General features: G+C 39.4%; 1 protein-coding gene across 1 annotated transcript in view; it reads right to left on the bottom strand.

Annotated features, from left to right (window-relative positions):
- Nucleotides 1-7,737: 7,737 nt before the first annotated feature.
- ASCC3 (activating signal cointegrator 1 complex subunit 3) overlaps nucleotides 7,738-26,322 on the bottom strand; it is a 329,389-nt gene continuing 310,804 nt past the window's right edge. Inside the window, exons 38-42 of the mRNA XM_082855647.1 lie at nucleotides 17,510-17,661; nucleotides 15,211-15,358; nucleotides 11,172-11,381; nucleotides 8,777-8,952; nucleotides 7,738-8,679 (exon numbers count right to left, since the gene is read on the bottom strand). Of these exons, the coding sequence (XP_082711773.1) occupies nucleotides 8,535-8,679; nucleotides 8,777-8,952; nucleotides 11,172-11,381; nucleotides 15,211-15,358; nucleotides 17,510-17,661 (831 nt within the window). The 3' untranslated portion in view covers nucleotides 7,738-8,534. The remainder of the gene's footprint in view (nucleotides 8,680-8,776; nucleotides 8,953-11,171; nucleotides 11,382-15,210; nucleotides 15,359-17,509; nucleotides 17,662-26,322) is intronic.

Here is a 26,322-nt window from a genome sequence, read left to right as displayed (position 1 = left end):
GGTGTACCTTACATTTCCCCATTTTATTTTAACACCTCATCACTGTTACATTATCTGATTTTATTAAAGCATTTTTGTTCTGAAGAATATTCCCAGTTATTTTAGTATATGTGCTGCCGAAGCGAGCTCCCCAGTTATTTTATTACTGTAATTGGTATCACTTTTTATCTGTTTTTTCCGGCATCTTAAAGGCATGTATTTCTGTTTTGATTGCTGATTCATGTATTTATTGGAATGCATATGCAGATTGCATCTCTGTGAACAGTTAGTTATTTTAAATGTCGGAATTGTGCCTAGAAGATTTCCTAAATAAAAGCTGATTCCAATCAATTTACTTAAATTCATTCTGAATTACCTCAGACTCTGTCTTTAACACATTCAATATTTATGCAATGCATCCTCATGAGTGTTTCAAATATATTGTCTGGAGATAGGATTGAAGCATCCAAAAATAATTAACACAGTGGGCAAAGACAACGAAATGACAAAACTGAAATAGAAGATGCAGATGTACAATCATTTTCAGCGTGAAAAGTAACAATCAGTTGAGAGTAAATCTTTTTGGGTTGGAGAGCTGCAACTAGCAGCAGGACCGATGTTTGTGAGTTGCAGCATTTTATAAGAAGGACAGAAGCCAGGATCATCACTGGTTTATTATATGATCTGGGTACATTTATGTTTCTATAATTGATTAGAATTGTCCATGGAGAATGTTCTTTACTGCAATCCAAGGATTTCTTCAATGTTTCAGTTTCTCCAAAGGCCACTTGAAGGGTAATGTGTTTTTAGAGAAATGCATTTTCTAAAGTATCAGAAAATAAGACTGAGGTTTTATTGAGATGTCTGTATGATACTCACTGCTTCTAATATACTGTCTTAGAAGCCAGCTGCATTTTTCTCCTCCTTTTTTGGCTAGAGTTAGGTTTCAGAAGTTGGACAAAATGGTATAAAAATAGTTACTTCTGAAATAAAAATCAAATATTTGCTTTTAAAAGGAAAGGGTTTAGGTTTTTACTGAATATACTTAAATTGATTTTCGTGCTTATACAAGCATGGGAGCAATGCAACTCCCAGGGAAATTGGACAGAGTGGGTATTGCTTGCAATATTAAGGAAAGTACATAAATGCTCTTAAGGAAATTTTAGAACTTACTTGAAAATATCATATCACTCTGGGTGCAATATGTCTTACAACCCAAACTCTTGGTCAAAGTGTGAGGTGCCCACAGCTCTTGCTCTCAAAAGCTGTTCTGCTTCCAGAATGGTCCCTGTTTCTGCTAATTTGGACATCAGAAATGACCCTGGCAAGGTTGTGAAGTGGTGAAGTTTGTCCTCAGAAGCTAGAAGGGGCAGAAATGAGGCAGTCAGACTTCTCCTCCACTGCCTGAGGCTTCTGTCTCCCCTTCACTATCTGTCAAAACATGTTCCCAGGAAGCATCCTCAGAAAAGTTCCACTGAAGTAATCCCCATTCCCCTATGCGTGCTGAGCTACAACTGAAAGTGTGCATGCATTTGCGTTTGGAGAGGTGGAAATACTGTAGCACAAAGGAATGGAACACAAGCACGTCCCTCTCTGGGCATAAAGATTTTATTGTTTCTGGTGGGAGTAGCAATGATGAGGTGGGCTCTTAGCCTATTGTTCGTTGACATATAAAATCAATCCTGCAGACGAGGTGATTCATAATTTATCACCTTAGACTTTCATTTACATCTCAGTTCCTCTTTATAGTGCCTTATCATTTTCTAAGCATGTTCACATAAATGATTCCTTCAACAAAATTGGTAAAACACTTGCTGTGCCACAGTGATGAAGATGGCTGCCTTTCTTATGATGGAGCCAGGTACTCTGAGAGGAAGCATGGGCAGGTACTACCACTGTTCTGTAGGTGAGGAAATGGGAACAGAAGAGAGCTGATCAGATATATTGTCCTAAAATCTTCCAATATGGGGTTGATCACCAAATACAATACAGGGGTAAGAGGTAATGAAAGGAAAATAACAACAAAAACCCCCAAACCCAAACTGCTTCTCTTGATACAGCAAATGCAGTTTTCTTTCTAACCCATATCTATTCCTTCCAGATCTCTGGTAAAACTGTGTTGTGATAGGAAATAGAGCATATTTTCTGATGATACCCAGCTAAGTAACATAGGTAAAGATGCACATTCCTGGTATACTGCCCACAATTAGGCCGTTTCTGTATTGTAATTAGACAAGCTTATCTGAAAGCTCAGTTGAAGATACTGGCATTCTTTGTCAGAATGACTATCAGACATTTTCATGTGGATTCAATTTCAGATACTTGAAGTATGCAGTGACCCGTCTCTAGTGTGGAGTTGGGTGGAGAGACAGCTGTGATGTTGAGGCAGATAATGTTTGGTTAATGAAGATCTCCGTTGGTAGCCTGGCTATACATTATTTCATAAACGCGCTGTGAAGTTTTGTTGTTGTTGTTCCAATTCAAACTTTCCCTTCTGTAATTTAAGTCGATTTTATGTTTTGCTGGTCCACTTTGGTTAGAACTGACACATCCAAATGAACTTTTTCCCTGTAGACGGTTACTTTTAGAGAATATGCACCAATTCCGATGTATTGCCATGAAAAACCTCTGCAGAATCTCCCTTTTCTAATTGTCTTTGGTGTTTCACTTTTATGGCAGTCAGCATTACTCGGTGTTACTAGCCATCTCACTTGCAGGAATTATTTGGTTATTTCAGAAGCTCCATTCTCCTCCGAAATGTTGGCACCTTCAAGGCTATTTGGAAAAATGGCTCATTGGCTGTAGGGAGCTCCTGAACTGGTGAGAGCCATCCACACCCTGCAAGGTGAAGTATTTTGCTATCAAGAGCCAGCTGTGCTTGGATGAAAGTTCAGAAATAAAATTCATCTTAGATCAGCCCTGTGATCTTCAAATCATTAAAAACTGCTTCCAATATAACTGGAATCAAAGGGTACAATCATTCAAGTTGATTATACTTGCTTTCAGTGGACGAGCATGGCATCTATGGGATTTATTTAACAAGTGCAAATAAAATCAAGAACAGACAAATAATAAACTTAATAAGTAAGGAAACATGGGTTTGGGGATTCAAAGAACTTTTGATTAGAAGGAGGTGCTCTAATTCTTCTTAACCAAACGTGGATTGATTTACAGTCTATTATGTTCTCTAGGAAGTCTCCATAAGGAAGTGCATAATATTAGAGACACAGTATTACCCGTGAAAATTCAATCAAGTGCATTTAAAAAATATTCTCTGAATTGCAGGCCAGTTGAAGAGTAACAATAAAAATTTAAGCATCTATTCAGGTGTGGCTGTCAGGGCCCAAAGCTTGACCTTGGGTGGGACTAGACTCAACATCTGACTAGCACCCCAAGATCTTCCTCAAATTGGCATGCAAAAGACTTGGGAAAGCAACTCATGCAGCTCAATATCAAAAAAACAAAAAACCCAATCCAAAAATGGGCAGAAGACCTAAATAGACATTTCTCCAAAGAAGATATACAGATTGCCAACAAACACATGAAAGAATGCTCAACATCATTAATCATTAGAGAAATGCAAATCAAAACTACAATGGGATATCATCTCACACCGGTCAGAATGGCCATCATCAAAAAATCTACAAACAATAAATGCTGGAGAGGGTGTGGAGAAAAGGGAACCCTCTTGCACTGTTGGTGGGAATGTAAATTGATACAGCCACTATGGAGAACAGTATGGAGGTTCCTTCAAAAACTAAAAATAGAACTACCATATGACCCAGCAATCCCAATACTGGGCATATACCCTGAGAAAACCATAATTCAAAAAGAGTCATGTACCAAAATGTTCATTGCAGCTCTATTTACAATAGCCAGGACATGGAAGCAACCTAAGTGTCCATCAACAGATGAATGGATAAAGAAGACGTGGCACATATATACAATGGAATATTACTCAGCCATAAAAAGGAAGGAAACTGAGTTATTTGTAGTGAGGTGGATGGACCTAGAGACTGTTATACAGAGTGAACTAAGTCAGAAAGAGAAAAACAAATACCATATGCTAACACATATATGGAATCTAAAAAAAAAAAAAAAAAGGTCAGAACAACCTAGGGGCAAGACGGGAATAAAGATGCAGACCTACTAGAGAAGGGACTTGAGGATACGGGGAGGGGGAAGGGTAAGCTGGGACAAAGGGAGAGAGTGGCATGGACATATATACACTACCAAATGTAAAATAGCTAGCTAGTTGGAAGCAGCCCCATAGCACAGGTCGATCAGCTCGGTGCTTTGTGACCACCTAGAGGTGTGGGATAGGGAGGGTGGGAGGGAGATGCAAGAGGGAAAAGATATGGGGATATATGTATATGTATAACTGATTCACTTTGTTATAAAGCAGAAACTGACACACCATTGTAAAGCAATTATACTCTAATAAAGATGTTAAAAAAAAGGGGGAAGAGGTTCAGGAAGAGGGGGTTGAGTGGGGGAGACATTCTGCAATGTATAAAGATAATGTGTTGATGCTTTACTTTTTACCGAAATATATATATTCCACCAAAAAAAAAAAAAAAAGACTTGGGAAGAAGGTGCAAAGAAGAATCTTTGAAATCTCATTTAAAGTCCTCAAATTTGAAGAACTTTATTTTTCAGAAATAGGATGGAATGCTCCACAAGAAAAAGTGGCAGAACTGAGCTTGAAACTGTGGAAATAACTCTTTCCAGAAGTCTCTGTCGCCATCCTCCATTACCAAAACAACAGGCTTTCGGGACAAGCTGGAATCAGCTACCATTCTGAGCATTTTTGAGGATCTTAAAATACTATAATTAGAACTCATTAAATTCAAATATTTTATCTTCTTGTGTCTCTTAGATTTAGAAATTAGATTTCTGAAAGCAGAGAAAGAAAGCTAATCTGGAGGCTCAATATATATCTTTGAAGCCAAGTTCTATTTTGGTAATACTCCGTTGAAAGATTTAAAACTTAATTCAGGTTTTTTTTGTAAGAAGCTAGTTCATGAAATAATGTTTGCCTACTCATTTGGAATTATTTCTGAAAGAGAGAAGTTATCAGTTCATATTCTTTAAATGTATGGAGTTCCCGTTTGGGGATCCTTTCACTGTGAATAGTTAGCAGCAGTGATGGAGGAAAGAAAGGGGTCTGGTGAGAGAAGGGAGAACTAAAACTTCAGGCTAAAAAGGTTTTATGATAATTTGAAGTTTTAAAATACCTGTAATACCCAAGATCCACTGCTATATAAAAATATTCCGTAGTCATCGTCATCATAAAGCTACCAATTAGCTTAAGTATACCTCTCCTCTGTTGACAGGTGACATGAGGACCAGACAAGTACTTGCTCTTGGTGAGTCTGAGAGTAGATGCCACCTCCAGAAGAGGAGGTGTCAACTGAAGTAGGTGTGTGGTATTTTAGAATCCATGGGTGTCTCTGTGTTCAAACAGTCATTCCGCAAGGATTTATCAAGCAGCTACCATGTGCCAGGCTATGTTGTAGGTCTTGGTTATGTAGCCCTGAACACAAGTGAGAAAAAACCCTTCCTGAAGCTTAATCAGGAAGCTTAGTTAGGAGAGAGTAATAATAAACAAGTGCATATGTATATTTTCTGGCTGCGCTTTGCGGCTTACGGGATCTCAGTTCCCTGACCAGGGATCGAACCCGGGCCATGGCAGTGAAAATGCCGAGTCCTAACTATTGGACTGCTAGTGAATTCCCATAAATGAATATTTTTATAGTGGTGATAAGAACAATGGAGAAAATACAGGAAAGGGGGATGGGGGGAGAGGTGAGCTTGGGTGGGTTGACATTTAAACTAAGATGGCTAGACCTGTGGGCGTCTGGAGAAAAAGCCAGGCTGATGGAGAAGCACAAGCAGAGGGTCATGGGATGTTCACCAAGCAGCATGGTGACCACTGTGGCTGGCGGGGAAACGGGAGTCAAGGATGACTCCAAGGTCTTTCCTCTGAGCAACTGGAGGAAATTGTGAAGTGTGTGTTTGGGAAGTATGTGTAGTTTTCTAAGGCTACTGGATTACTTCACTAGAAGGGAACGTCAAAATCCAACGCAGAGACTCAATCTTGTTGGTATTTATTACCTGTTCCCCACCACAGGCATGGTTGCATACCCTTCCATCTCCACTGGTTCTTCTAATCTCAGAATTCCTTCTCATCTTTCCTGGTGCCTTCCCAAGGAATTCCACTGCGTTCACTTAAGATTTGCAGTTCTTACCCTGTAATTCAAGGAAAGAATTTACATACCTTTCCATCCTTCTTGTCTGTTTGTTCAGTCCCTTTCATGTCTCTGAAAATGCAGACCAACTGGACACACTGGGTTATCTCAGAACCTTTGTTAATGCTGTTCTACCCGAAAGGCTCTTCTTTCATCTCTGATCATCTTCATAACCATCTTCAAAACTCAGCCTAAATGTCCCTTCATGATTTTTCCAAATATTTCATTGCTGCAATGACTTCCTTTTGTTATAGTTATCTACATCTTCTTTTCGTCACCAGCCCACCTTGTCTAAGAGGAAGGACACGTTTCTGATTCGTGTGGATATCAGAGTACCTCCACATCATACCTAGAATGAATATCTGACTGGGACTTCCATTATTTGGAGTTGATAAAATCCAGGGGACTATGAAATGGAATATGGAATTAAAAATGAAATACGGAATTGATCTGCGTTGGCACATGCCCTATATTACAGTGCACACTTAACACTAAAATTTTGGCCAGGTAATGAGTGAGGATAACATCATAGACAAACAGCATTGGTCACTCATCGGAGTAAGATGAACTTTTTCATCCAAGCACACCTTGCCTTATGAGTGTCTTCTGCAGCTTATTGTGAACTAATCACTTTCAATTTTAAAATTAATTTTAATTAGTCATGCTTTTTCTCTCAACGGATATAACAGAAATTCTTTCTTATTGCTTCTATGTCCTCTGCTGCATGTCCAGTGAAGTAGATCTCTCCCACCTCCCCAAAGTTGCCTGCTTTCTTTAAAAAAAAAAAAATAAAAGAACGATGCTAATAAACATGAAGACCATGAGTTGTTTCTCTTCAGGTTTCTGTATGGACTGGTAATTGTTTGTCTATATATCATCTTCATTTTCTTTTAATTTCACTCTAACAGTGCTTAGGTATGAATTGCGATTAGGAAATAAACTGCCAAAGGAAAGGCAGAAAGACCTCTTTATATGAAGTAAACTTCTGAGACTATAGCCCTTTGGACACCTCATGCCCACTGCACTCGGTACGTTCACATTAGTTATTTAGATTTAATTTTGGGAAGTAAACGCCTGGTTCTCCCCATCCTACGTTTATTCCTCCTTCTCCCACCTTTTTCTTTGGTATGGAAAAGGAGGTACACACAAGCAATATGTTCCAGTTTCAGAAAAAGTTTTAAATTCCAGTACTTGCAGTGGTTACATTGGAAAGTATTTTGAAATAATTGATCACAGGACCAGGAATAACTGAAATTTCTTTGCCAAGAACAGAATTTCATTTCACTAGAAAATGTATGTTATATGGATATGGAATCCAACAACGTTTTATTTGGAAAAAAAGTATTTTTCAAGATGGAAATTGTTTGGACATACATAGGGAAATTTCCTGTATCACAGGTGAAAACCTACCTGTAGGGGCTGAAAATTTTCTAGGTTTGCCTCAGGCCCGCCCTGAAGAGCACAGAGACAAAGACTTGTACTACGTGGCCTGTATGAATTAGACTATACTTCTCTCCTTGTGTAAGTAAGTATTAAGAGAATGGAAGTGAAGTCTGGACAGAGAAGGAAAAGAAAAAAAGAACAGAAGAGTAAGAGGGGCTATAATGGAAAGGAGGCAGAGGGAATAAGTGAGTCAGGCTGTGTTGAAGTGGCACTCTAAATATTTTATTTCTACCAGTTACAGTATCTACATTTTCTAAGATCAGTATATTCTGTTTTCTTTTAAATCATCATTGGGCTCTGTAATGTAATTTTACATCATATATTATTAACATTTGTGACAATAAGAAATTCTTGAAATTACTTCCATATGTGATCAAAGTATAAATTTTGTGAACAAAACACAGTGTGTCACTGTACAGATTTATCTTATATATTTTATGCTGCAGGGTTAGAAATCTGTTATAACAAATCTTAACACTGTCACGCCCCTGTGCAGTTAGTTTTCCTTAAAAAAAGAGAAGCCGATGTTCTTGTAAACAGTACACTGTGAAAAGTAAGATTTGATAATTCCTAGGTATCATCTCAATATACACAAATTGAAAGATTCTCCTACGGGCGTCGTCATTTTACACATCAAGAGACCCATGGAGACAACGTTATAAAAGGCAACATTTGTTAAAAGGCCCCCGCAGCTGACTCTGCATTGCTCGAGTCAGAGCCGCAGCCACCGCCAGTTTCCGCAGTGCCTTGAGGTTGGAAGTTGATTCCTCCAAGGCAAACGTCAAGTAATTCGACTTTGTCCAGATGACTGAACAGTCAGGCTTCTCAACCACTTCTTTCAAATGGATTGTTCGGGTCGGGTTACTTCACTTTGAGGTCCGTCAGGGCATCGGAGATCTCGTCGGCCTGTGCGGAAACACTGGCCGGCGTGACGTGGAGGTGGATGTCGTACTGCTGGTCCAGGCCAAGGTAGCAGTCGCTCATGAAATACAGTGTGTAGATATACCTAGAATATAAAAAAGGAACGAAAAGGTAAAACCACCGTTCTCATCACCGTTGCGGTTAATTCTTTCGGAACTCTGGTGGGGTAAGACTCTGCTTACCTTCCAGGTACTTCAGGAGTATAAAAAGAGATGGAGACAACGTGATGATTTCGGACATATCCCACTCTTTTCAAAGCGATAAGTTCTCTCTTATCCACTTCTCCTAATATCAAAAACCATCCTTCATCTTTTGATTTGGGGAATCGAGGGGTGACTGCATGGCTGTCTTGCTTTCCCTGTAAACCAGGGAAAAAAAAGGAAAGATAAAGCATTACTAATGGCTAGATTTTCTATACCACTTGGCTGTGCTTAAAAGGCCACGCTGTCTTTCTTGGAGGCCATAAATCTAAGTATCTGGGATGTGTTTAATTTTCAGGTTTGGTGTGTTTGATATGCTATCATCTACCTTTTTTCAAGATTCTCGAAGCACACTCTAGCCACACTACTTCGTGGCTCCATGAGAACAGAAAGCCCTCGAATCGTTCTCACGCCATTCTTACAAATGAAATTAATTCCCCACTTGCAGACGAACACACTGAGATACAAACATATCAACCAAGTCTTCCAAAATCTTATTTGCAAGAAATTGATACTGGGGGAAAAAAGTCAATCCAGGCTAGACTCTGGATCTTAGGATAATAAGCACTCTGTCACATAAACATCTTCCCCCATCACCCAAGAATAAAGCTCACATGAAAAAGCACATATTCTAATACGGTGATATTAAAAAGTCCTTTCTCTGAGGAATGGGAAATTGTAAGCCAAACAATTTATAAAATACATTAGTCACCATCATACAAGATTAACTGTCACCATAATGACAACACTTGACGTCTTTATTTTAGATTGATTTTTTACAAAATCCAAGATTATTCTAGAGATCCCTTAAGACAACGATTTATGGGTAAAATGTACTAATAATGACATGCTCTTAATCAGACTTCACTCAATATTCCAGAGAGAGTTGTTTCATTTAAGGCATTTTAAAAAGAGAGGTCAGAGAGCAATGTATTTTTACAGCACTTAGAAACAAAATTTTAGAGTTTCTCTAGCACAGTTAAAGCTAATGTTTAAGTACTAATACTATAGTAAAAAAAAAAAACCCTTATACTACAATATTGTCAGAAATGTTTGCAAAGGTCTCAAAATAAAGTTCTCTCTAATTGGCGCTCTCAACGTACCTTAGATACACCTCGGTACACTGTTTATCCAGGCACTGTGATAAGCTGCTTGAGCAGCTCTTTGTTGAGCCTGTGAGCCCCCTGAGGCTGGGGTACATTGTTTAGCTATTTGTGACAGGCCTCGCTTCTGTCAGCGTGTCTGCACATGGTAGGTGCAAAGAGAACAGGGACTTGATCGGAGAACTCTGCTCCCAGCCTGCTCTCATATTTTCTGACTCTAGGACCTTGGCAAATTCCTATACTCCCCAAGTTCCATTATTCTGTAAAATGGGGAATTTTACGCCTCACAGGGCAGCTATAAAAAAAAAAAAGCTTAGTTTTTTTCCTCATGATTTTCTCGGTATGATTACTACTGCCTTTTCTTTTGTAAGTTGGGATATACTGTCATCTAAAAATGCTCATATTAAAGCCTCTGAAATGCCAGAGGCCAATCAGTTCATACTTACACTGACTGATTTTTAGAATTAGAAATCTAATGAGATGGGACTTAAAGGCACAGTATTGAAAAGGTATTGTACCAACAGAAAGTTACTGACCATTTCGTGTGTGAAAACAGAGGGGACAGTATTAACGAACTACAACCTCACTCCTGAGGGCTAGTTCTAGATACGGGAAAGCCCCTGACTCCACTGAGCTAACAAAAAGGCAAATCCTTATTTCGATTATTATGGGCTAAAAAACAATCTGCCCACATGCTGTGTACTAATATTCTTAGAGGGCCCAATAATTATTTTTGGTGTCACAGGCAACAGAAAAGAGCACAGTAATTTAAAATAAAAATACTGCAAATTTTTGGCCTGTACGAACGTTGACAGAGCTCCCTCATATGCATTCTAATGAAGGAAGCAGACAGATGTGGCAAGGGAGCCACGGGAAAGTCTAGCTAGCGTCTTCTTCATTTTGGGTGCTGGGTGGAAGTCTAGATTTTGAGATCCCTTCAGAGTCCTGAGTTTCTGGTGTAGGTGGCCTGGTGTAGGGCCAAAGAATCTGCACTCTTAAAGGTACTCCAGAAAACTCTGCTGAGCCTGTAGACCATACTTTGAGACCAGGACTCTAGGCATTATATTATTATGTCACGTGGGTATTCTGGGGTTGAAAAATGGCACATGAGGAGAACTGACTAACTGCAGAAGACTGACTCTTGCTGCTTAAGGCCAGTTGAGGAAGCGGGATTGGTGAAGGGCACGGACGTATTAGCAATATAAAAGACATGTGTGCTGGTGCGTGCTGGGATCTGGTGTGAAGCATTTGAGAATGGAAACCAAACACTATACCTTGTGGAACCCAAGGCTGACTCTCTGCAAGCTGACTTGAAGCACATACTCTTGATCAGCATGCAATCTGACCCATCTGTTGTCGTCGCGTTTGTCAGAAGTCACGGTTGTGATAGAGAGCTCATCGTGTCCTTCCGCTGAGTCATCCCACCAGCCTTTAACACTTAAGCCAACATCTATCACAGGCAAATGAGATAAGAAACTCCATGCCTGAATAAAAAAAGAGAAGATAAGGAGTGGTTAATGCAAAATGTAGTGAGCAACTAAGAAATAGTGAGCTTTTTAAAAAATCAACCTCTTTGTATTGAGATTAATTCTGGATTCAATGCAGTTGTAAGAAATAAAGCAGAGAGATCCTGTGCACCATTTCTCCAGTTTCCCCCAAGGGTAGCATTTTTCAAAACTAAAGTACAATATTAATACCAGTGATACAAGCCACAGCTCTTGTTCAGATTTCCTAGTTTTTCTTGTACTCATTTATTTGTGTGTAAAAATAGTGTGCATTTAATCTTTGTGAAGTCCCTTTAAAAACACCTAAAGAAGTATTAATCATTACCTAAACTTGTGACCCCTTTCTTGTAAATCCCTTCTGGACATTGAGTGAATACTGACTACACTAAAAAATAAGTTTTAAAATAACTGTTGTTGAACTGGTTAGTTTTAGAGAAGCATTTAGTATAGCATTTATGTGACTTCTAAGGCAGAGAGCATTACTTGGGGATATAAAAGCAACTTGAAAAATGTTGTGATGCAATTGTTGATGTCAGTCAGTGTCATTCATTGATCATTTATTGTACAAAATGGGTTTTTCTTTTGCTCATAGTGCAAATTATTCTGAAAGGAAAACATTTCTATATGTTTGTACATATATCATAAGGAACCCTCTAAGTCTAGGGTTCTTTCTAGAAAGAAATATTTTATTTTGGCATTATCATATTGAGAATACCAATTTAAATGACACATATTAAAGGGGTAGAAAATATTTTACCAATTTTATTCCTGCTCTTTTAATTGAAAATATTTGTGAGAAATCAAAATGCAGATGGTAAGTGCTTATCAGTTTTTTTTTTTTTTGTTTGTTTGTTTTTCTTTTTGCAGTACCCGTGTGGCCTCTCCCGCTGCGGAGCACAGGCTCCGGACGCGCAGGCTCAGCGGCCATGGCTCACGAGCCCAGCTGCTCCGCGGCATGTGGGATCTTCCCAGACCGGGGCACGAACCCGTGTCCCCTGCATCGGCAGACGTAATCTCAACCACTGCTCCACCAGGAAAGCCCAGTTTTTTTTGTTTTCTGTTTTTTTAAAATTTATTTTCTTTATTTTTTTGGCTGCGTCGGGTCTTAGTTGTGGCACATACGATCTTCGCTGACGCATGCGGCTTCTCTCTAGTTGTGGTTTGCGGGTTTTCTCTCTCTCTCTTGTTCAGGCACGTGAGCTCAGTAGCTGTGGTGTGTGGGCTTAGTTGCCCTGGGGCAGGTGGGATCCTAGTTCCCCGACCAGGGATCCCCTCCATTGGAAGGTGGATTCTTTACCACTGGACCACTGGGGAAGACCCTATCATTGTTGAATGAATGAATAAATGAATGAATTCCTAAGTCTATGGAAAAGATGTACAAAAATAAACCTAATGTCCTCAGATAACTAATGGTCATCTTTTTCTAACATTTATAAATATGTGGCAAATATCACTATCAGTCAAGAAAACTTCTCTATATATTGGCTGTTTTATCTGTTGTTACCTTCTAAGTTAGTTTTTAAAAGCACATGAATACTTTAATTTTCGTTTTCCTTGTATTTCTTTAATATATACTACAGGTTTCCTGATAGGCTTTGATTTCCTGTTTGCTAAGACTTTATTGCTGTTGAGTATACCACCTAATTGAAATGAAGAAGCCCTGATGAATCAAACTATCCCTTAGGAATTCAAAAAATGTAAATCCAATGCAAATTTTCAATTCAACTCCAATCCTATAATTTGTCTTGTGAATCTGAAATTACGTTTGGAATAGATCTTAAAATAGTCAAGCCACAGAATGGTCTACCCTGTGCTTCAAGGTACAAATGATGGCTTATCCCTTGCTAGAACCAACAGTCACCGAGTCTAGAAGCTGTACCCACTGGATGTTCTCTCAAGACTGGCCAGAGTGAAGACACAAATACACCATTTCTGTAAAGCATTTAACTTCGTGAGACAACACAGGTAACATTTACCACATGAAGCAAGACTTCATATGTTTCTTCACTTGTACCTTTAAATGAGTTACCAATATAATATTTTAAGTATTAGCAACTTGTTGGAATTTTATTTCACAAAGCTCCCCAAAGTCAGATCTGACTTTTATATATTTGTAATCTTTTGCAGCACTTGGTATTATTATTTTCAATCTTCAATGTATATACATGTATTTGTTGTATGTGTATATATTTGTACATATATATATATACACACACAAACATACATACATACACACACACTCACATATGCGTATATAAAACATGAGCTGTTTTTAAAGAAATTGCTAAGACATTTCAACACCAGCCAAACATATTTATCTGAGGATTAATCTTCATCTATTGAATCAGGCAAGAGCACTGCCATGCATACAATTATTTAATTAGCAGCCAAATCCTCTGCCAGTCAGCAGCCGTTGCAGGCATACTGATGGGGTAGAAGATGCAAATCTCACAGTAGTACTGCTTTTTCTCATTACTACTGCAATTAGCACTTAAATTGATGCTTTAAACATACTAATTTCTGGAATAATTCAGGATTTGTATGTTACCTGGGATCGCCTCACTGCAGAGCCGACACCAGATTGCTCTGCAAATTGAAGCACTTTTGAGCCAAATAACCATCATCATATCAGACTGAGCCAATTTGCATTTGGTTTTAAAGATAACAGAATGGCAATTTATGCAAATAAATTAAGTAAGTTTACTTCTGAGTTCTCCCTGAACTAATTACAACAATGTTCTAACTTTTTATCACATCTAAAACTTGGCTTGAAATCACTGTACGTTATGTTAGAAATCTGTTGTTGCTAATAGGAGCCTTGTTTTCATTTTAAATATATTGTTTTTATTCATAATTTTGATGATAATTTAGTTAGAAAGGTAGGCACTTATTATGAATATTTAAGTAGCTTTTGGTGCCAATTTTGGGTTCAACAGAAATTGAACAATCAGACTTTGATGCCTGTAATACTTTTTCCAAGTCCTGCTCGAAAATAAGTTCCACTGGAAAAAAAAAAATGACATGGTTTAGAAGTTTCTTTATTTTAGTATCTGCATTTGCAAGTCAATATGTTAATTATGTTATAAATCCTGAACATTAACTTTGACATGTTTAGGGTGAAATTGCTTAAGACTTAAAAGTCTATATATGCCAAATGTTTCTGGCATTGTTCGTTCATGTTTTTGATCTTTCCAAAGAGAGTTTGGAGCAATGGTCTATGTTGTCTTTCACAACGTAGATTCAGATTTATATCTAAATTATAGGGTATACAAATAAGGAGTTTCTTTGAAGGACTACTTTAGAATCTAGAAACAATAAAGTGATTAAAATGGGGTGGGGGCATAAAAGAGTAATTGAGGGAACTGCACGAAAATATACCCAAGCATAAAAACAAAACCCACTCTGAAGAAGGGATTAGAAGGGCTCTTGAGCAATGCAGCCTAGCGATGGGCGAGTCATAGTAGGCCTTTCTCAGCCGGCTTAACAGCATTATACTGAAACCACCTTCTAATAACACAGACGCTACTTCTAATTATTGTTACTGTCATTATTTAATACCGTCTGTTGAGCTCTTATTCTGTACCAGGAACTACATAGAGCAGTTTACACAATAACATCCTGCTTGATCTTACCCAAAACTTCATGAGACGGGTATAATGTTTTCACGTTCATAATCAGGGTTAGTAAATGGCGGGTGGAACTTAAACTCAGGAGAGTCTGACTCTGAAAGCAGCACTCTAAGTTAGAAAACTCTTGGTACAACTTCCCAGAGTGAGGGAGCATCGAAACATGGAAGTGATGGCCTTACCTGCTTCATTTTTGGGGCTGGTAGCTCTTTTTCTATCATGGAGCAGAATCCATGCTCCTTCCCTCCACAGGCGTGGATCAGTTCAGGGAGGCACTCGATGGAGCCAGGGTGCCCGGCACGGGGACCCTTTATACCTGGGCTCCATTTCCTGAGAAAGAATAACACCAACCAAATGATTCTTTCATAGCGCAAATGAGATTTTCTGACAATGATGATTTATATGATTAGAACAGTTTAGAAATTAAAGTTACTACAAAGCTTTTTAATTTTTTTAACATCTTTATTGGAGTATAATTGCTTTACAATGGTGTGTTAGTTTCTGCTGTATAACAAAATGAATCAGCTATATGTATACCTACATCCCCATATCCCCTCCCTCTTGCGTCTCACTTCCACCCTCCCTATATCCCACCCCTCTAGGTGGTCACAAAGCACCGAGCTGATCTCCCTGTGCTATGCGGCTGCTTCCCACTAGCTAGCTATTTTACATTTGGTAGTGTATATATGTCCATGCCAAGGCCACTGTTGTTAAGCTTCAGTGAGACAGCATTCTCATCAATCCAAGGCAGTTTGGCTATCACGACATAAAATGTGTAAATCATATGTGAGCTCAGTAGATAATTAGGGTTGACAGACGGTGATTTCTATAGGAAGGCACTAAAGTGTGATAATGCTTCCATGTGGATAAAGTACGGAACTGGCAGAGCCCTGACATGTGGTTTTTTTTTTTTTTTGCGGTACGCGGGCCTCTCACTGTTGTGGCCTCTCCCGTTGTGGAGCACAGGCTCTGGACGCGCAGGCTCAGCGGCCATGGCTCATGGGCCCAGCTGCTCCATGGCATGTGGGATCTTCCCGGACCCGGGCACGAACCCGTGTCCCCTGCATCGGCAGGCGGACTCTCAACCACTGTGTCACCAGGGAAGCCCCCTGACATGTTTTTAATGGATGCAGGCAAATGTCTCTAATATAAGTACTTGAATAAAGTTTTCATTGTAAGTTGTTGAGATCATACAATTAAAAGTGCATTTTGGGAATGTTTGAAATCTATAGCATAAATAGTGCTGGATCACCAGGAATGGAATCTACCTAAATCTATTTCCTGTTTATATAGCAAGATGAACAATATCACTGAAATTAGACAAATACAGCACTTTTCTGGGTAACAGTAAAGAATTGGATCAAATCTCCTAGGCCCCAACCAGCTTCCCTAACAGACTCATGTGCTGTCGGGTTAGTACCCTCATGTGTCTCCTTTTCTGCTGAAATCCAACTCCCGTAAGTTTTAGTACCATATCGGAAGGGTTCCTGAAACTGAGCTGCAGACACATGAGGTATCTGCTCTTCCCCCCAGGCCACCTGCTGCTGGTGTGCCCCCCACCCCCTCTGAATGTGCCTTTTAGTTACCAGGGACATCCTGTGGTGGGGACTCAAGCACCATGGAAACACCTGCCCTGGAATCCAGTATACTTCAGTCAAATGGAGGGCCTTCCCTGAGGAGACCCCCCCCCCCCATGTGTGCCTGAGGTTCTGGTTGGCGTATGTCTCCAGATGCCTCAAAGGGCTGCCACTCCTTGTCCAGCTGATGAGAGGGAGAGGGTGCATGACGGCAAGCACAGCCAGACAGTTTTGCTTGTTTACATGACTGTGAACCAATATTTTGGCTGCAAACTATCTCTCAACTGGTGTGAAAGAAACATTTTCATTTGAACACTGCCAACCTTGCCTGTAATATGTACTGTTGTTTCCTTTGCTAAAAAATATATATGTGTACACAGGACCTAAGAATTGAAAAATTTTATCAGGAATATAAACTCTTCTTTTAAATGCAGGTTATATCTTGAGCTGCTAGTATATATAACTGCTCAGTTTTGGACATTTTGCAGATGCACAGTTTACTTTTGACAACAGATTTCTGATCCCTCAAATCTATTCTGCAATAAAAGAAACTGGTAATTTATTTTGCTCTAGGTCACAAAGCACTTTAATAACATCTTTTAAAATGAAGGCTGATATTGTAAAGGAATAAACACAGTTAAAATGAAAATGTATTCGATGTTGCAAATGGAAAACAACTTAATAGAAGGTTAAAATGAACTGTGGTTCAGCTTGGGACCAATGGTCAAATTCCAAGTGGGAACGCTATGTCGCTAGGCCATGTCTCCCTCTGGGAAACATGGGCATTTTCACTGTAAAGAATCAGTATTCTAGGCACCACATGAAATTCAAGTGACCATACATGTAAAGGAAATAATTTTTTGAAATAATAAAATCCTATTACATCGAAAATTAAAATACTTACCTGAAAATGTGAAGATGGTGGTTTTCTATGTGTGGTATCGTAAGAAGAGAAGAGTCTTTCAACCACCGCCCCTGGATCACCATCTGCACCAGGTTGGTGATGTTCAGGACAGTCACCAGCCAGCCCTGGTGTGCAGCCATGTCCAGCATTGCCTGAACAGGGAGAACGCATGTTATATCATGGCACCTGCCCCCTCAGTGGGGGGTCTGATGATGATAGCCTTAACAAAAAAACAAAAAAAAACACCCCAAGCATTATACCTCTAAATTATTATTAATTAAAATAGAAACCAAAAAGTAAACTACAGTTGGATTGGAGGGAACACACTGAACCTCTCACAGCATTTTTTGAACATTACTTTGTACAAAGCGCCAAATATTTAACTTTTTTAGGTCAGCAAAGATGAGCAGATAATATTGGCACCTAGTAATAAAACAAAGAGAAAAACTCAGTGTACCTCGAGAGCAAGCACCTCTATAATCCACTGTATCAAGAGCACTAGCTGCCGTGTTTAAAGCATAAATCTCAGGTAGTCTTTTCCAAATTTCAAAGCAATAATGGCAAGGTGACAGGAAGTCTTCTTGCCAAAAATGAATTTTCCCCAGACAGCAGGCTAAAGGCAGAGCCCTGGTTTTCAATGAAAATTCTATACCACACACTAAAAGCGGGAAGGACCAGTGGTACACGTGGAAGGATGAGAAGCTATTCATATTAGTCTATACATTTAATCCAATGCTTTATGGACAAACAAACGGCTGCATTTGCTTAAGGCAAAACTGAACAGTGAAATCTTATTTAAACAATGGAGAAGTTTACACAGGCAAAGCTAGTTCAATTAAATTAGATTCTGGTGAATGCTGACTTAAAGACACATAAGTTAATATCATGATCTGAGGCAGCTACGTTATACAGTTTTAGGAGTGTACTCTCATTTTGGGAAATGAAGAGATGAGGGTAAGAGAAATCAGATGTACCTCGTAAATGCCTAAAATGATACTTTACCGTTTCACTGATGGTAAAATATTTATAAAATGTTGTACAAAATCTATTAGTACATTTTTAGAAATGGTTCCTAAAGGTCTATTATGTTAGTAAAATTGATTTGCCATACTACTTAGTACTAGTGAATCAGACATATTTTCCTTCTAAGTTTTGAATTTCCTACTTAGAGTTCTCTAATTTACGAAAAGTAAAATAGTTTAAAAAACATTTGGCTAAACCAATCTGTGGTCTTTTTACACACATTACAGGGAGATGGATCCACATCTCTGGATGCCATGGTTAGCGTGACGGAATGGTCAAATTGGTCTTTAGCACCCATGAGCCTACTAATTGTACATCATAAAGCCTAAAGGCTGGTATAATAGGTATACTTATATGTATGTATATGTGTATGTGCATATGAAAGTGTTTACATGTACAAAGGTATATGTTTATAAATCTAGGGAAAGCCCACTTCTGTTCTTCCTATTTCTCTGCACAACTGATTTAAACACTTTGTCTTTGAAGTATATGAGACAAGCTGGTCACGAGGAACACTACTCAGACGAAAATAAAAGTATTAGCTCACAAGTCACAACTCGCGAACTCCGTAAGGGAAGAGAAATGAGTAATTATACCTCATGAGTAATGCAGTATCATGATGATGTCAGAAGTTGTAATGTGGAGTAACTATGGTGATTTTACTTGTGATTTTTACATTACAACTTGACTGGAAATAAATTCCAGACCACAAGCTCACATACTAGAAGAGCTGGATGGACGGACCATATGTTTTTAACTTTGAAGTTTTCATGATGAAGTTGAAAGATTTCATAAAATTTATGAGAGTTCCCCACAATCTTTCTTTGTATGATCCAGATGTGAAACGTAAAAAATCATGCAAAGTGATTGCTTACATGAAGTAAATGAAAAGGCTGTATTATGAATTGAAAACTATTATTTATCTTGTTTTAATTTCAAGAAAAGGCAGGTAAGAAGACCAAGAATCCAGGATGAGACAAGGTTGTGATGACCCAAATGTGCTGGACAAAATGCTGCCACACGGCTGTGCCCAACCACTCCCTTGTGGGTCCTGTTTTCTCTGCTCCCTCCTGCCACTGCCGTAGCACAGACCCTCATCAACTCTCACCTGCAATATTATAAATATCCCTTTATCCTCATTCTCATCTAATTTTTCTTCAATCCATATTTTATATTGTTACCACAGTACATTTTTACAGAGGCAAAACTGATCACGTCATTCCTCTGCTTAAATTTCTTCAATAGCTCCACGCCGTGTAGAGGACAAAAGTTAACGCTTCTCTGCAGGTTCTCTTTTTATAAATCCTGCTCCCTCTACCATGTCTACCTGGGAAATTCCTATTCATCCTTCAAGTTGAGCTCAAATGTTACTTCTTCCTGTGAAGGCTCCTTGATGGACTGTAGGCACTTCTTTTCCTATGCATCTGCTAATCTTGACACAGGCCACCACTATCCTATTGTGAACCTTTGTTTACACATGTGCCCATTAAATATAGACTCCTTGATGGCAAGGTTCTGGAAGTAGTCTTTGGAACTGTAGCCCTAGCACAGAGCACTCAAGAAATATTCAATTTATTAAAGAATATTGGTAAACATCCAATTACAATAATTATAACAAACATTCTACCTAAGTTACTGCACACCTGCCAAAGGCAGCACAGCGCAGGAAAACATTACAAGCTTTGATGTCAGACATAGGTTTCAACCCTGATTTTGTCCCACTTACTATGCGTAAATTTTGGGAAATCACTTAACCTTATGACCGCTAGATTGCTCACTGATAGAAGGGTGTTATATGTCCATATCGGGGTGTGATGAGGGTAAAATGAGATGATGTACGATGTAAGATATCTACTATACTGCCTGGAACAGTATAGATCTGTTAGGCCTCAATATTAGATCTCAGTAAACAGGTACCTGTTTTAACGTTCCTCTATGATGAGATGAAAAGAACACCCTAAAACAACTCATTCTTTCTCAGAGGGACTTCCTTTGGACCTTTGGGGGTTAATTTCCACACTGAGTAGTACAGGGATTCGAGGAGCAGGGCATGTAAGGTGGGGAGCAAATGCATGGAATGGGCAGAACTGTTCATCAGCAGAGGTGAGCAACTGCAAGAAAGTCAGGGGACACATAAGGCCAAAGACAGACCCTGCAGCCCAGGCCAAACTGGAGGACATGGGCCTCGTTCTCAGTTTGAGTGGACAAGTCCGTGTCACCATGCAGGTAGGTACCTGAAGGGGCTAAGGCTAAGGGATGGTCCAGGTAAATGGGTTTGAGGGTCTGGCAGGTCACCCTGACATACCTCTGCATGACTGAGCCTAGGAAAAGGACTCCCTATGTCTCACTATCTTTTACAGCAGTCTTCCTGGTAGATGAGAACTAACAGGTGGGACAGTATGGTACTGGCACAAAAACAGACACATAGATCAATGGAATAGGATAGAGAACCCAGAAATAAACCCACGAATTTATGGTCAATTTATCTACGACAAAGGGGGGAAGAATATACAATGGAGAAAAGACAGTCTCTTCAATAAGTGGTGCTGGGACAACTGGACAGCTACATGTAAAAGAATGAAATTTGAACATTCTCTAACACCATATACAAAAATAAACTCAAAATGGATTAGAGACCTAAATGTAAGACCGGATACTATAAAACTCCTAGAAAAAAAACACTGGCAGAACACTTTGACATAAATTGCAGCAATATTTTTTTGGATCCACCTCCTAAAGGAAATAAAAGCAAAAATAAGCAAACGGGAGCTAATTAAACAAAAGCTTTTGCACAGCAAAGGAAACCACTGACAAAACGAAAAGACAAGCTACTGAATGGGAGGAGATATTTGGAAATGATGTGACCAATAAGGGGTTAATATCCAACATACAGAAACAGCTCATACAACTCATCATCAAAAAAAGAAACAACCAATTAAAAAATGGTCAGAAGAACTGAATGGATATTTTTCCAAAAAGGAAATGCAGAGGGCCAAGCGGCACAGGAGAGGCTGCTCGACATCTCTAATCATCAGGGAAATGCAAATCAAAACCACAGTGAGGTATCACCTCACACCTGTCAAAATGGCTATCATCAAAAAGACCACAAATAGATGTTGGCGAGAATGTGGAGAAAAGGGAACCCTTGTGCACTGTCGGTGAGAATGTAAATCGGTGCAGCCCCTGTGGAAAACAGTATGTAGGTTCCTCAAAAAACTGAAAACAGAACTAATATATGATCCTGCAATCCCACTCCTGGGTATATATCCAAAGAAAATGAAAACACTAATTCGGAAGATACATACACCCCAATGTTCACAGCAGCATTATTTACAACTGCCAAGATACAGAAGTGACCTAAGTGTCCATTGATAGATGAACAGATAAGGAAGATGTGGTGTATATATACACAATGGAATACTACTCAGCCATAAAAAGATGAAAGTTTGCCATTTGCAGTGAGATGGATACACTTGGATGGCATTATGCTAATGAAAATAAGTCAGAGAAAGACAAATACTGTATGATATCACTTATATGTGGAATCTAAAAAATATAACAATCTAGTGAATATAACCAAAAGGAAGCAGACTCACCCATATAGAGAACAAACTAGTGGTTACCAGTGGGCGGGCAATACAGGGGTGGGAGAGTGGGAGGTACAAACTACTGGGTGTGAGACAGGCTACCAGGATATATTGTACAACACGGGGAATACAGACAATATTTTGTAATAACTGTAAATGCAGTGTAACCTTTAAAAATTGTATTAAAAAAAAGGACGAATAGGTATATGCTCCTCCTTAGAATGGGGCTGGCTTTGGTAACAGCTGGAGATCATGGCTCAGTTCCCCAAGACACCTCAAAGTTCCTTACAGAGATTTAATACTCAAACAACAAAAGGTTGCTTTAGTACACCGAGGAGAAAAAACTCTGCACATTCTTCCACCTTAGTATTAACGTTAGGCAAATGCTGAATCCCCCTTTACCTCTTAGCCGTCCTCTACTGGGCATGCTACCTATCAGACAAAGCTAGGATGATTCTAAGTCTATGGGAACAAATAGGTGGAGGCTGACTCCACGCACGAGACTTTCTCCTACTAAGTTAAAATCAACTTCAATTGATTGCTGACTCAGAATTCTTTGTCATCCAGCTGTGAGAGTGGAAATATGATTCCTAGCATTGCACTGATTTATGAAGTTACACCACAAATAAAACCTTACCATAATTAACAGAAACTGTGGGGTTGTCATTTATTTATAGGAAAGCAGGCAATGAGTGTGGTTTTGAACGCATTTTAACCGAGGTGCCACTATGAAGCCAGGTGAGAAGCCCAGGTATAAATGAGCTCTGGAGAGAGAGTATGGGCTAGGGATGTGGACTCAGATATCCTGGGCACAAAGTGGGCAGCCAGAATAGTTAAAATGAGCACCTTTGGGGCAGAGCTGAGGATAGCAGAGCGGCAGTTACCTGGAGATAAGATGAGGAAACGCAGGAAAGACCAAAGGGGTAAGAGCATGTAAGGGACTCTTAAGGGCACTACTGAAATAACTGCTTACAGTGGTCCTTTGTTAAGCATGTACTATTTGTCGGATACTCTGATAACCATCTTATGAAAGTTACTGAACGAAAACCCATTGTACAGATGAAGACATTGTGGCTCAGAGAGGGAAAGAAATATACCCAAAGCTGCATAGCTGTGGTTAATTGGTACAGCTGGGATTCAAATTCTGGGGAGCTTGACTCCAAAGTGCTTGCTTTTAACCAGTATAGAATGCTGCCTATAAAGTTCAGGATGAGAGGAAAGTGTGTGGAATTCCATCGGGTCCTAGATTAGAACAGAAGATTCCTTGATGAATGTGCTACGGGATAAAATGAGACTTTGAGAGGTTTCCCAACAACACAATGTTTAAAGTAAACAATAAGTTTGGATGAAGTATAAACAGATGTATAATTCATGAACACTTGATACTGGTTTGAAGATGGTGTGGTATACTAGAAAGAGGCTTGGCCTCAGAGGTTAGAGGCTTGTGCCTTTAAATTAACCGTAAGACCTGAGGCAAATGACTTAATGGTATTTGTTTTTCTCATCTAAAAAATTTTAAAAACCAAGGAGTTTGATTAGGCTTGTGTCTATCTTCTGTAAGCTTTAATCTTTCATCAATAGAATGCCAATATACTCACACTATAGTGTTGCTTGTTTTTATAAAGTTCACTTTCTATCTTTCCAGATGGACTGTAACACCCTTGGAGTTAGGGGCAGAAAAGCCTAAGTCAAAAGAGAAGGCAGTCTACAGTAGGCACAGAATAAGATGCAGAGACAAAAGACCCTCTTGGGATCAGAAGAGGGTTCCACTGCTGGGGCCTGTGAGCAAGGGCCTCACAGAGAAGAGAGGCTTCAGCAGGTCACTGAGACCTCACACAAATTCACTGGAGAGAGGGAAGCTCTGAAGGAAGAGAATGGAAATTGATAGCACTCCTATCACAGGGTCTCAGTCACCTCTGCGAGTTGGAGGTGATGCCTCCTCCTGGGAAAAAGCACTGTAAAGGAGCATGAAAAGGTTTGGAGTAAGTACTGGGGGAATTAGTGATGTGAATAAAAACCAGAGCAGTGTTGAGTCTCAACAGCATGACTTTGAAATAATAATTATAGAAATTATTAGAAACAAGTAGAAATTGTAGAAATAATTAGAAATGTTTTGTGATTGTTTCCGACAATAATGAGTAGGATTAATTTGGGTGTGAAAGCAGAGAATTCGGATGTTGAGATTTTAGGTTACTGGTGACATCACTGTTGAAATGGACAACTCTAGGGCCAGTGACAAGTGAAGACACAGGGGACTGAGGACTGGACCGAGGGATCAGGGAGGGGAGGAGAGATGCCCGGCTGATGAGTAACAGAAACGTTCAGTCAAGCTGACAGGTAAAGAAGTGAGGTGAGAGAGGAGAGTCAGAGGGTGATACCATGGAGGTGATGGCAAAAGTGGTGTGGATATAGTAATGATTAGAGCAGAGGAGTTTGGGATGCATGCGATTACAGTGTTGAAAAGGTCATCTGCTGAAGCCACTCTGGTGACCGCAGGAGCTGGAATGGAGCTGAAGGCTGTGAACTGGGGTTTGAGGAAGGTGGGGAAAGAGATTCAGACTTAAGAACACAGATGAAAAAGGAACCTTACAGACACAAAGTAAAATATACACGGGTAAAAGAAGGAGGAATCTGAGAAGAAAGACTGGAGAGCTCTGAGGAGGTAGACTTTGATTATTGGCAAAACAGGAAGAATGAGTCAGCTCAGGAGTTTCACAGGGAATGTAGAAATGAGGTGGTGTTTGCGTCTGCCTATGTCTGACTGAGAGCAACAGAGGGAGGGAGAGAGAAAGAAAGGAGAGACGAGATGGGTGAGGAGAGAGAGAGAGGCAAAAACAAAGAGGGGTACACACACTCTACACAGCCCAGACCTCATCCTCATGTGGAACTCACAGGGCAAACTCAAGAACCCGGCTTTGTGCAAAGGTCAAACCACCACCACTACCCCCACCAGAAACAACCTGCCCCTCATCCCCACAATCAAAATGAACTAGAGTTCAGAGAATGGACACTCTCTGGAAGAGAATTTTTTAGGCTGTAAGGCTCCTGAAACCAACAGCATGCTTTTTGACTTGAATACACCTCATGTCCTCAATACTTACTGTGAATCGACTTCAAGAATTCCCTAAGCATATCAAGCTGGGTCTTGGCATTTAAATTCAACCACATTTCATAGTGATGTTAACTATTTCTGCAAAGGATAGATTTATCCAAATCTACATATATTTCCTTTGTTTTCTGCTACTATAGATTATACTTAAAAAGGCAAGCTTGACAATATATCTGTGTTTTGTATCAAATACATTTCATTCAATTATTGTGAAAAGTAGCAGTGAAATATATACAAACTGTACAGACAGTATGCACATGTAGTGTGATGAAAATATTTGTACAGTAGTGTGCAGACTATAAAATACTTTTGTAAATAGCTCTTAATACCAAGTATGAGGCAGACATTAGTACTGTCTCCTTTTCACAGATGGGAAAACTGAAACTCACGTAAGTCCAGTGACTGTAATCGCAATGGTGAAAAGTGGTAAGTTAAGACTTGATTTTGGTTTTCTAATTTCATTTTCTGTGCTCATCACACTACAGTCTACAACCTCTGAATGATTTACATATACCCTGTCTTAGTTCAAGGAGGATTTAAAGTGGTTTACACATCTATCCCTTTTTTCCCTACCTAACAGAAAAATGCAGACTCCAGACAAAAGCGTTATGCATTTAACTGATTATTGTCTCTGAACAAATTTTGTCAACAGGATTTTTGAAAACCTAAAATTTCAAAATAAATTTTAATCCACCACTTGGTTATAAAACTACATCTTAATATTTGATATGCAGGCATTAAATATCTTTTGAAACATAAGTGAATTCTGGGTTTAAAGAATCCAAGTTACTGTGACTGAATTAAGTCAACTTCACTGCAAGGAAATAGCAACACTGACTTAGGTCACTAAAAGAAAAACTATCATTTTCAATGTGCATCAAGAGGCATGTTAACAGATGCATAACGAGATGTAGCTTTAAGATCCATGTTAAAAACTTTCTGAACTTCAGTTTGCAAAGTCTGTGAATTTAGTCCTCAGTGTCTTCCAGCTGTGGCTGTAGGGTGAGCATATGGAGCAGTCAGAGATGCTCCCGCCTCTCTGCTCCCTCTCAGCATTCTGATGACCTGCATTCTCTCTTCTTCCTCCCTTTAGT

This window comes from Leucopleurus acutus (genome assembly GCF_964270905.1).
Source record: "Leucopleurus acutus genome assembly, chromosome: 15".
Lineage (NCBI taxonomy): Eukaryota > Metazoa > Chordata > Mammalia > Artiodactyla > Delphinidae > Leucopleurus > Leucopleurus acutus.
This window is presented reverse-complemented; position numbering and strand designations above follow the sequence as displayed.